At 49.8% G+C, this 11,270-nt stretch overlaps 1 protein-coding gene across 1 annotated transcript; it reads left to right on the top strand.

Moving 5' to 3' along the window:
* Window positions 1-4,943: 4,943 nt before the first annotated feature.
* NKX2-6 (NK2 homeobox 6) lies at window positions 4,944-9,343 on the top strand. Its single transcript, XM_027963900.2, has 2 exons — window positions 4,944-5,220; window positions 8,718-9,343. Exons 1-2 carry the CDS (start codon window positions 4,944-4,946, stop codon window positions 9,341-9,343), a joined length of 903 nt encoding a protein of 300 aa, XP_027819701.1.
* Window positions 9,344-11,270: the final 1,927 nt, after the last annotated feature.

Here is an 11,270-nt window from a genome sequence, read left to right on the forward strand (position 1 = left end):
AATTCACCTTCCAATGCAGGGGATGTGGGTTCAATTCCTGGTCAGAAGCTAAGATCCCACATGCCTTGGGGCCAAAAAACAGAAGCAATATTGTAACACATTCAATAAAGACTTTAAAAATGGTCCACATAAAAAAAATTTTAAGAATTATGTTAACATTTCACATATTCAAAAATAAGCTATTATAATATATTTGTGCTGTGCTAAGTCACTCAGTCATGTGACTGAGTCTTTGGGACCCCATGGACTGTAATCCACCAGGCTCCTCTGTCCATGGGATTCGCTAGGCAAGAATACTGGAGTGGGCTGCTAGTCCCTTCTGCAGGGGATTTTCCCAACCCAGGGACCCAACCCAGGTCTCCCGCATCGCAGACAGGTTCTTTACTGTCTGAGCCACCAGGATAATATTTCTAAATAGCCAATATTCTATAATAACTATAAATAGAATATAACTTTTAAAAATTTAAAAATCACTGTGTTGTATACTTGAAACTTACATAACATTATACATCAACAAAACCTCAGATAAATAAAGTCATCAGTACCACCACAACACCCACCCACCCCCAAGAAAACCTCAATTTGCAGCAAAGTCTATTTACTGTTGAGTTTATATTTTCTAGGATTAATTTAGAATATAAATCATTTAAATAAAATTTCTAAGACTGCGGGCTAAAGAACCCCACAAAAAACATGGCAAAGCAGAAAGGGCCACTGCGGGGGGTGGGGGTAGGGGGGGTTGCGGGGGTGGGGAGGTGGGCGGGGGCTGCGGTCAGTCTCCCCGCTTCCTGCAGTCCAGAGACACCACTGAATCAGCCCTCAGGGTATCCAAGGGACTATTTCCAGGTAAACAAGGTAAATTCCTTTATGGAACAAATGTTGATTGGAGAGCTACTGTGCTGGTGACTGGCCTGGGAATACAGCTGCGACCACAGACCCAGGGACCCAGGCCAGTCCCATGGGGACTCCCATCAAAGACCTTGGAGACAGTTGATTTCCTGGAAGCCCATGGGCCTCAGTGCCAGGCTGGAAAGTCGCCTGTTGTATATCGAATTTTAAAGATGGAATCTCCTCATTTTGGGAAAGTCTGAAATAGGGGGAGAAAAGAACTTCTGTTAACCACTGATGGGAAAAATTTCAATAAATATTGTGTGTGAATTCCATATGACTGTGCCAGGTATCACACTTCGTGGGAATGATGCAGGAGTTTGTTTCCCTTGAAGAGGACTTCTCAGGTGGCTGAGTGGTAAAGAATCCGCCTGCCAGTGCAGGAAAGGCAGGATCGATCCCTGTGTTGGGAAGATCTCCTGGAGGAGGGAATGACAACCTGCTCCAGTATTCTTGCCTGGGAAATCCCACGGACAGAGGAGCCAGGCAGGCTACTGTCCTTGGGATCGCAGAGTCGTACATAACTGAGCATGCGGACATGCTCCCTTGCCAGAATAGGATAAAATTAAAATTAAACAGCGAAGACCCCTCATTTCCTCAGTATGTTCAGAGCCTGGGCGTAACTGGCGCAAGGTAGGCGGTCAAAACACGCCTGAGGATCTAGTATTGTTTGAGCGTTTTATTGTGTGCGTCGAGAGAAGGAAGGCAGATCCGCTCTGGTCACCGCCACTCCCCGCCGCCCAGCACAGTCCGCTCTGTACCAGGCTGCGCGTAAGAGCCGGGACTCCAGGCTTTTCTGCCCACGCCGGGTCTGGTCACTCCGCTCGCCTCCCGGACGCCCGCGCTCCTGCCGACAGCCGGTGCTCGAACGCTTCTCCGGCCGCCGGCTGCTTCTAACGTGGCGGCAACAGATTGACCGGGAAGGGACGAGATCCGCGCGTCTGTTGCACTCTTCTGTGCGCGGCTCTGTGAGCCCTGGCGCTGAATCCGGAGGAAAGGGTAGGGGTCGGGGAGGCTCGGCCGGTTTGCCGCGATGTCCCGGGAACCGGTGATCCGAAACCGCGGAGGTGGCTCTGGGAGCCGAGCTCCGAGCACGGAGGTGCAGGTTCTCCGCCCGCTGATCTCGCGGCCGTGGTGGCCCACCGCACTTCGGATTTGCCTGGGGCAGCCTGAGCCCTTTCGGTAACGAAAATTCGTGTTTGCACCGCTTGGGAAGGGTTGGGAATCCTTCCCATGTCCCAGATCTCAATTGATCCCTCGCAGCAAACTGGGGACCTAAGAGCAGGATTTTAACTCACGGCTGCTGATGCCAATTTTCTCTCAAGATGTTCTTTCTTCTGTGACTTCCTTGAGTGCGGCAGTCCGCCAAGAGAATTCCACGCTAGAATAACGCTTTGGCAGGTTTGCAGCTTAAAGTTTTTAAACAGGATCCACTCCCAGCCGAGCTTGGAAGGCGAGGACTGAGCCAGATGTGGGAAGAAGTAGGAGGAGCGCCCACACCACGTGCTCTGAATGGAAAAGTTCTATAAAGAAATTCGCCATCTTTTGGGTGCCCCGGTGGTGGTTGTAAATATTCACCTACCTATCGCTTGTACCTCTGAAAGGAGGAGGATACCTTAATATTGCTTTTCTAGGAAGTCGTGGAATGTATTTTAGGAGCATTGTATTACTTGATTCATTGTTTATTCTGTTTTTCCCTAGAAAATAATCCAAAATGTTGACAAAGATGTTCTTTGAAGAACTATTCACAGCGACAGAAAAATAAATCGCTATAATCTAAAATTATAAAGTTTGTTACGATTCATTCACTGTTGTTCAGCGGCTAAGGAGTGTCCGGTTGTTTGGGACCCCATGAACTGCCCACATGAGTTGGATCTTTGAATCAGGTGGTCAGCCATAACATGGACTATTGCATCGCCCTTTAAAAAATATAACTGTAAAAACTCTACTGAAGCTAGACGTGAGTATAAGGTAAATTTAAAAGATATAAGCTTGCATCTACCTTATGAGCTCATACATGCAGAAATACAAACTTAAGAGAGCTAAAATATCATCTCTATATGGAGCTTATGCTCTTTTTGACTTTTCCTTAGTTTTTTCAAAGTGTGCATGACTATTATGAAATAATAACATTTAAATAAATTTTGGGTCATTGAAAGATTTTGACATCTCTGAGGGCAAAGCTATGTCTCAGGGAGGTGGGAGGATTTTGTTTTGGCAAAACAGGAGTCCTGGTTCGCCCTGCCATTGAGGAGTTGGGTCACCTCCTGAGTTGCTTAGCTTCTCTGATTTCAATTCCTCAATAAGAAAAGAGAAACTGAAAACACTTGGGTATGTCTTTGATGTAAAGATCAAATGATACAGTATATAGAAATAATTTCTTGGCAGAACCATCAAATTTGCATTAATTTTTGCAAGAAATTTTGTGCCCACTAGACTGGGGAGATATACACAGTTTATCCAGGTTTCAGGAAACGATCATGCCCAGTCAGTTCTTAAAATATCCAGCTCTCCAAAGAAGGTTTAAGAAACATTTTATCTGAATTTCCAAAAAGAACTCTAATGAGGTCTCATTTGGACCTAATTTTTTTTAATCTCTTAGATTCTGTGCTCTGACCGTTGACTTCGAATTATGTTTGACTGAACCATGTAGTATAAGTAGTCATAATCCTTACAGTTTCATACACACACATAATCTCATTTAATTCTCACAGTCATCCTATTATTATTCTTATCTCCTTTTTTTTTTTATTACACCTGAGATTGGAAGAGTAAATACTTTGCCCAAAGCCTACAGTTGACACGTTCCAGAGCGAGTCCGGATCTGTTGACTCCACCTGCCTGTTCCTAAAGACTGTACGCATCAACGTGCGCGCTTAGCCCCTCAGTCATGTCCGACTCTTTGCGACCCCATAGACTGTAGCCCTCCAGGCTCCTCTGTCCGTAGGATTACCAAGGCAAGAACACTGGAGTCCGTTGCCATTTCCTTCACTGTACACACAGGCTCCCTTTATTCGGCTCTGGCTGTGTCCAAGGAGCTTTTCTGAAGATCAGATGCTAGTCAAAACTTCCCATCCTTTCATGGGGCGCCGCGTTCCGACACGCATGCTCACACACTCAAGACAACCTTAGGGAGGATAAACTAGGGAGGAAAAGATGGAACTTAGAGTCGTGAAAGGTAAAGTGAGCCCGTCTGGCACCTACACCAGGGCGAGGGCTATTCCTTTCCTCCTCTCCGCCCACTCGCGAGCCTGCAAAGAGGCCAGAGTCTCCCTCGGCATAGCTCCTAAAGCCTTTCTTAGCTCCAGGGCTGAGAGGTCCCTCCTGGGAAGTGGCAGATCTCTGTTTCTCGCACCTGACTCAGCTATAAATGAGACAGTTCCACATCAGTCTTGGCCGTGGAGGGTCAAGACTCACTCCTCCAGCGTCCAGCTTCTGCTCCCTGGAAGGAGCTCCCAGCCTTTTGGCTGCGACTGTGCGCGCACCAAGACTCCCGCTTTCAGCTCCAATCCTGCGCGCTCCCAGAGGTCTCTCTCTAGAGTTTTCCAGCCAGGTCGCGAAGGACCGACTCGGGTTGCAGAGCAAGAGTTCCACCCCCATCTCCGCACACTTTCTAGGAGAGTCCCGAGGGACCCAGGGTTGACTTCGGAAGCTCTGGTGTGTAATGTAATCACGTTACACGCGAGTAGCGCGCATTCTCTCCCCTTTTCCTTGTTTTTGAGAACTCAGACCTTCCGGAAAGTGGCTGGAGGTTGGCGAGAAATTAGGAGGGCAGAGAAGAAAGGACTGCGGCGGGTGGGCGGTTGGCGGGCGGGGAAGATGCTAAGTTAACACGTGGATTCTGCAGGAACCAATGGGGTTCCAAGGTTTTGTCACTCAGTTCTCCGGGTCAATCGTCTGGCAGGGATGGTCCAGAGGGAAGGCGCAATCCGGAACGCTGGACGTCTGTCGCAGATCTTGGGTCTGTGGGGTCTGCAGCGACAAAACGGAAAGCTCTGGGCGCTCCGCTCTGTGGGGACCAGGGACGCCCCAGCCCCGGCCCTTCCGCCTTTGGGATGTTACTGAACCCCGTCACCTCCACTCCCTTTTCGGTCAATGACATCCTGAGCCTGGAGCGTGAGCATCTCAGCCCGGATGTCTTGCAACTCCAGAGAACACCGAGGAGCCCGGAAAACTTTCAGTACCTGCGACGGGTCCCAGAACAGCGAGGGTCCGAGGTCCCCAGCATCCGGAGCGCAGACAGCGAAGACAGAAGGCAGGAAGGGTCGGCGCCTTCCGGGGATCCCTGTGAGTTAGTCACAGAGATGGACGCTAAACCGGTGGGTGAGCCAGGTGAGTACGACCTGAGGTCTTAGATTTTACAGGGAGACCAAGGCGTGGGGTTAGATCATTACCAATTGGCGTTTGTGGGTGACACTCATCTCCTGGTCTTCCCGGTCCCTAGGGCTAGCCCCATTTTACTTCACTCGAACAGTCAGAAGGACTGGGCTCTCAGCCCCCTCTACAATCCCCTCCAGACATCTTACCGAAAATAAGGTCCTGAATCTTGGTGGCTCACGATTTCCACAGCCCATCCTACATGATTCCCAGAAACACATTCCCCCTCTACTCACTGAGGCAGTTCCCAGAAATTCCAGTTTCTCTTCCTTTTATAAAATTTATTTTTAATTAGAGGATTATTACTGTACAGTGTTGTGTTGATTTCTGCCATACAACAACAGTTAATCTGTCATAAGTATACATATATCCCCTCTCCCTTGAACCTCGCTCCCATCCTACCCCTCTAGGTCATCACAGAGCATAGCTTCTTTCTTACAGCAAAACCCTCTGCAGTATTTTAGCTGGGCTTCATCACCACCAGCTTTTCCTGCCATCTCCTAGTCTCTCTCTACCCTAGACCATCTGCCAAAAGTGTAGCCATCAAAGCAGCGGGGCGCTTTGGGAGAGGAAACTCTGTTAGGCTCTGGGATCAGTGCCAGCCCAATCTTTTCTTAGGGCTTGCTGAGTGGCTAGCCCAGTAGTTCCTCTGACTGTAGCTCAAAAGGGCAGCTTGAGCTTTAGCTGCTCTGGGAGACAGATGATTCCAGCAGAGTCTCAGCATCTGGTCTCCAAAGGCACAACCTGTGCATTGGCAGACAGACCCAGGGAATCTGCGTCCAGCTTCAGGAAGGGAAGAGGCGGACAGGGCTTGTGATGGGTTGGCTCTTGCCATCCGGGAAGCTTTGGCAGGGGAGACTCAACAGTCTCAGGGATGAAAAAGCCACTCTTCGTCTTGCCAAACTCTGCGTCTCAGTTCTCAGCCTTCATGCAGATCTGGGGGCTTCAGGATGATCCTCCCAGGTCAGGTCTCCTATGTCACAGCCACTCTATTTGAGCCTCAAACTAACCACATGAAGAAAATAAAGATGCTGGTTTGAAGTTAGAAGACTCGAGAGTCCCTTGGATTGCAAGGAGATCAAACCAGTCAATCCTAAAGGAAATCAACCCTGGATATTCACTGGAAGGATTGATGCTGAAGCTGAAACCCTGACACTCTGGCCACCTGATGTGAACAGTCAACTCATTGGAAAACATCCTGATGCTGGGAAAGATTGAGGGCAGGTGGAGAAGGGGATGACAGATGATGAGATGGTTGGATGGCATCATGTGTTCAGTGGAGTTTGAGCAAACTCTGAGAGATACTGAAGGACAGAGAAGCCTGGAGTGCTGCAGTCCATGGAGTCGAAAAGAGTCAGACACAACGTGACTGAACCACAACACAACAACAGCCAGGAGCCTGGAGAAAAGTATACTTTGTTGTGTTCTTAAAGAAAACTGTGAATATTCTGCAGCAGACTCTAAGCCCTCAACTCCCCCAGTGCTGCTCAGCCAACTGACCTTTCATTTCAGCTTTGCTGGAGAAGGGTCATACTCCTCTGACTCTTGCTGTCACCTCACAGCTGAAGACACTGAAGCGCACTCCTCCTCTGCTGCCGCACCTGGGGCAGTGACAATGAGAAGGGGCCCCCTGGCTCTGGGATCTAAGCCCAGGGGCCATGGCAGCCACTGATCACACGTGGAAGAGACACTCCTGGAGGACTCTGTGCTCCTCCTCCATCCCCACCTTGCTGTCAGGGACACAGGGTGACAGGGACTCCAAACCGTGACCAGGAGGGATTGAGATGGCCTGAAGCCCCTCGGCCTGAGTGGTCAGCAACTCCCAAATGGGGTCTTGCTGGCTCCACGGAGTCACTGAAGGCCAGTAGTTACATTTTGATTTGCTAAGAAAACAAATCCTTGTCAATATTTTTCCTCTTTGCGGGGAGAGATGTTCTCAGTTTGTCTGAACACAGGCTTTGCTGAAGGAAGGTCTTGTTTCCTCAATCTGAAGTGCCAAACAGTTCCATCCCGCAGGAGACTGTGCCAGCTGGCTGTGGATTTGAGTCGGTTCCGACAGCACTGGCTCTAATTAGGAGCATCCTACTCTACCTCACCACGCACATGCATCACTCCACGTCCCAGCTTTCTCCTCTCAAGAATTTCATGAAAACTTAGCACTGCCTCCCTGCTTGTTCTTGCTCTGTCACTCAGCTGTGTCTGACTCTTTTCAACCCCAGGGACTGTCAGCTGCCAGGCCTCTCTGTCCATGGGATTCTCCAGGCAAGAATACTGGAGTGGGTTGCCATTTCCTTCTCCAGGGGAATCTTCCTGACCCAGGGATAGAAACCAAGTCTCTTACATTTCTTGCACTAGCAAGCAATGCAGGCAGATTTTTAACCGCTGAGCCACCTGGGAAGCCTCCCTTCTTATCCTTGGGTAAAAACAGAGCTTTGCCAAAATAGGAGAGATGTACGATTAAAAGGAAAGGAAGCTTGCATTTTGGTGGGCTAGGCACAGCTGCCCTGGGGTGATATTCAGGGAGCTCTGCCTCTTCCAAATAGGAAGTCAGGGAGAAGCCAATGCCACCTGCTTGCCAGGGAGGTCCCAAAGAGGAAAAAGCCCACTTAAAACGAAAAAAACGCCAAATGTGGATCTCAAATTTATATATCTGCAAAGAGAACCTTAGTTTCTGAGCCAAGAATCAGGAGGCAAAAATTATTTTGTTTTGTTAATTTGGATTACAAAGCATCGTGCTCGAGAAACATGGGATGGGTCCCTTGATGACAAAAGAAGCGAAGATGCCAGTAAAGGTGGGTAGCACTGGAGCCCCCGGCGCTTGCGCTAGAAGCAGGGGCCACAATGGATAACCAGGCTCTCTCTCTCTCTCCACTATGAGCAATCTAAAGTTAATCTCTATCTAATAGACTGGCAGCAAATGTTTCCCCAAACTTACCCACATTTGAGAATTGCAGTCAAAGTGAACAGCTCAGATACAGGCATTCTAAGAAGAAAATGAAGCTTAGAGTCTTGATCAAGAGTCTACCTTTGAGGAATCGGCTGTACACTGAGAAACACAGAGAGCCACAACGTACCTTATGCTTCCCTGGTGGCTGCGTCGGTAAAGAATCCGCCTGCAATGCAGGAGACCTGAATTTAACCCCTGGATCCAGAAGATCCCCTGGAGAGGGAAATGTCAATCCACTCCAGTATTCTTGCCGGGAGAAATCCCATGGACAGAGGAGCCTGATGGACTACAGTCCATGGGATCACACCAATTATCACCACAGGTATAAAAGAGACAGCTTGGGAGAAAGGAACATTTAGAGCGACGTGGGACGGGGTGAGGGGGTGAGCAGAAGGAAGAGACCGGCGCACAAGGTAAAGGCCACCAGGAGGAGGGGCGTCCCTTGGAAAAATCGCTCCGGTGAGCCTTAGGCTGACGCTGACGGTGTTCCTTCCTGTGCTTTTAGAGTCTGTCCTCTGCGGAGCCTCGTTCCCCGGCGGCGGGACCCGGCTGCCTGAGCGCTGCGAAGGGGACAGCGGTGGCGGCGCGCGCGGGGACGGCGCGGAGCATCCCACTGCACGGCCCCGGCGGAAGCCGCGCGTGCTCTTCTCGCAGGCGCAGGTGTTGGCGCTGGAGCGGCGTTTCAAGCAGCAACGGTACCTGTCAGCCCCGGAACGCGAGCATCTGGCCAGCGCGCTGCAGCTCACGTCGACGCAGGTCAAGATCTGGTTCCAGAACCGACGTTACAAGTGCAAGAGACAGCGCCAGGACAAGTCCCTGGAACTGGCGGGCCACCCCCTAGCGCCGCGCCGGGTGGCGGTGCCCGTGCTGGTGCGCGACGGCAAGCCCTGCCTGGGACCCAGCGCTCCCGCTTTCCCCGGCCCCTACGGGGCGGCAGCGGCGCCCTGTTCCTGCTACGGCCACTACGCGGGCGCTCCCTACTGTGCCGGCTACGGCGGCGGCTGCGCGGGCGCACCCCCGGGCCCCGCGCCCCCAGTCCCCCAGGCCAGTCCGGGCTTCGGCGCAGGTGGGCCGAGCGCCAGCCCGCAGAGCCCTCTGCCCGCCACGCTGCAGGGTGTCAGGGCCTGGTGAGGCGTCTTATCTCGAATATGCCACCCTGACCAGGGGCCCGGTCCCGCCTCCCCGCTGTCCGGTCGCGGCCGGGATGAGGGACCGCCGCTGAGGAGGAAGCAGGCGACCCGAGGGCACTTCTCTCCCGAGCGGCGTCTGGGATCGCGAACTGCCCCCCGAGCAGCCATCCAGCTGAAGGCCCTGGGGGCGATCTCCCCCCAAAAGACACAAAGCCTGGCCTCCGCCAGCCGCCCACCCAGCGACACCGGGGAAGGGGAAAAGCTGAGGGTGGCTGACAGTTTCGGGGGTCAGAGTAGTACTGAGGCAGGAGACTTTTCAGGCTTCAAACCCAGGGGCTGCGAGGCTCTTTGATTTGTGTGCGGCAGCCCCGGAGGATGGCGAGATGATGGGGTTGTTGTAGAGGGTCTCGACCCCTCAATTAAAGGCAACAGGCGGGGAAAGAAGGAGAAAATGAGATGAACCAGGGGAGAGGGATGAAGAGCCCGGAAGAGGAGGATCGGGGAGCAAAGAGGACTTGTGCGAGACACATGCCCCGTGGGGGTTAGTCTGCGCGGAGCACCCCCTTCCAGGGCTGCATTCCCTGGGACTCAGTGTTAATCTAGGCGAGCGCTCTTTTCTGGAGCCACAGTTGTTCTCTAGAAGGTATCCACCACTCTGCAGGTCTTCCCTCACTGTAAGTGCATCTTATCTCCTGTTTTCAGCGCAGCCTAAATATATGTGTCTGTGTGTTTGTCCTGTGTATATCCCATTAGGATTTATCCACTTCTCCATATCTGCTAAAGAGCTTAGAATTAAAGTAAAAATGAAACCCAGTAAGTTCTAGTCTTCAGTACACAGCGAATTCCCTGGAGAGACAAAACTTGCATTCAGCTCTTGGAGGGGTTACCTCTCACCACCGCTTTCCCAGCCTGCTCCTATAGATTTTCTTTCAGAAGGTAGCGGGCTTCTAAACTTCCCATCAGGTAAGGAGCGTCCAGTTGTCCTAACATAATGGGCAGCCAACCTGAACTTTAGGGGAAATTATAACTCCCCCAGGCACAAATACGTTTGAAACTGTGCTCACTGAAGACTGAAAACAAACTCATTTTATTAATGGGGACATGGGTATCAAATAAGTTGTGTTTGGTATGTATTAGTAGGAAAAGCAGACTCATTTCTTTTTTACTTGGATATCTTTTTTTTTTTTTCCTAAGACAATGAAAAAGTATGCATTTTCATCCCCTGGACCACTAACTTGTCAAAAGTTAACTTCTATTATTTAATAAATTCTAATATTTAAATTGTACCAGCCCTGCATTTTCTCATTTCTGAATTTTCCCTAGTTTTGTGCGTGTGTGTGTGTGTGTGTGTGTGTTACCAATGTGGAAAACACGGACTGCTTGGTACTATGTAAACCATGCCTGACTATTGACAGCTTATATCTCTTAAAGTTTATGTATAAGTTAAAAACAAGTGTAATTACTCATATTTCTCTTTACTAGAATTTCCTTACATGTTCTTTTTGCTTCCATCCCTTTTCTCTTTTATTTCTCCATAAAAATCTGTTAATATAAGTGTGTTTAGAAACCACCCTATGGGGTCTTTCAATTATAGTCAGTCTTATTTGCCTGGGATTAAAAAGTATGTCTGTATATTTTAAATTAGGAACTCTCAATAAATACTCCTTGGTCAATTAAGCTAAAACTAAAAAAGAGAGCGACTACAATTAAAATCACCATTATGTGAAATCTGTCAGAGTGTTGTCATTCTTCTTTCACTTTGGGGGCAGGAGTTATTCCTTATGAGAGGAAAAGTTACTATTGGACACTGGCCTTAGATTTAGGACAGTTGAGTTAAATTCAGTACTGCCACTGAGCAACCATTTCTCTGGCCTTCAGTTGTTCAACAAGTTGTATTAAATTTCCCTGAGATCAGATTCTAGACTACT

The sequence above is a fragment of the Ovis aries genome, chromosome 2, assembly GCF_016772045.2.
Source record: "Ovis aries strain OAR_USU_Benz2616 breed Rambouillet chromosome 2, ARS-UI_Ramb_v3.0, whole genome shotgun sequence".
NCBI classification, from domain to species: domain Eukaryota; kingdom Metazoa; phylum Chordata; class Mammalia; order Artiodactyla; family Bovidae; genus Ovis; species Ovis aries.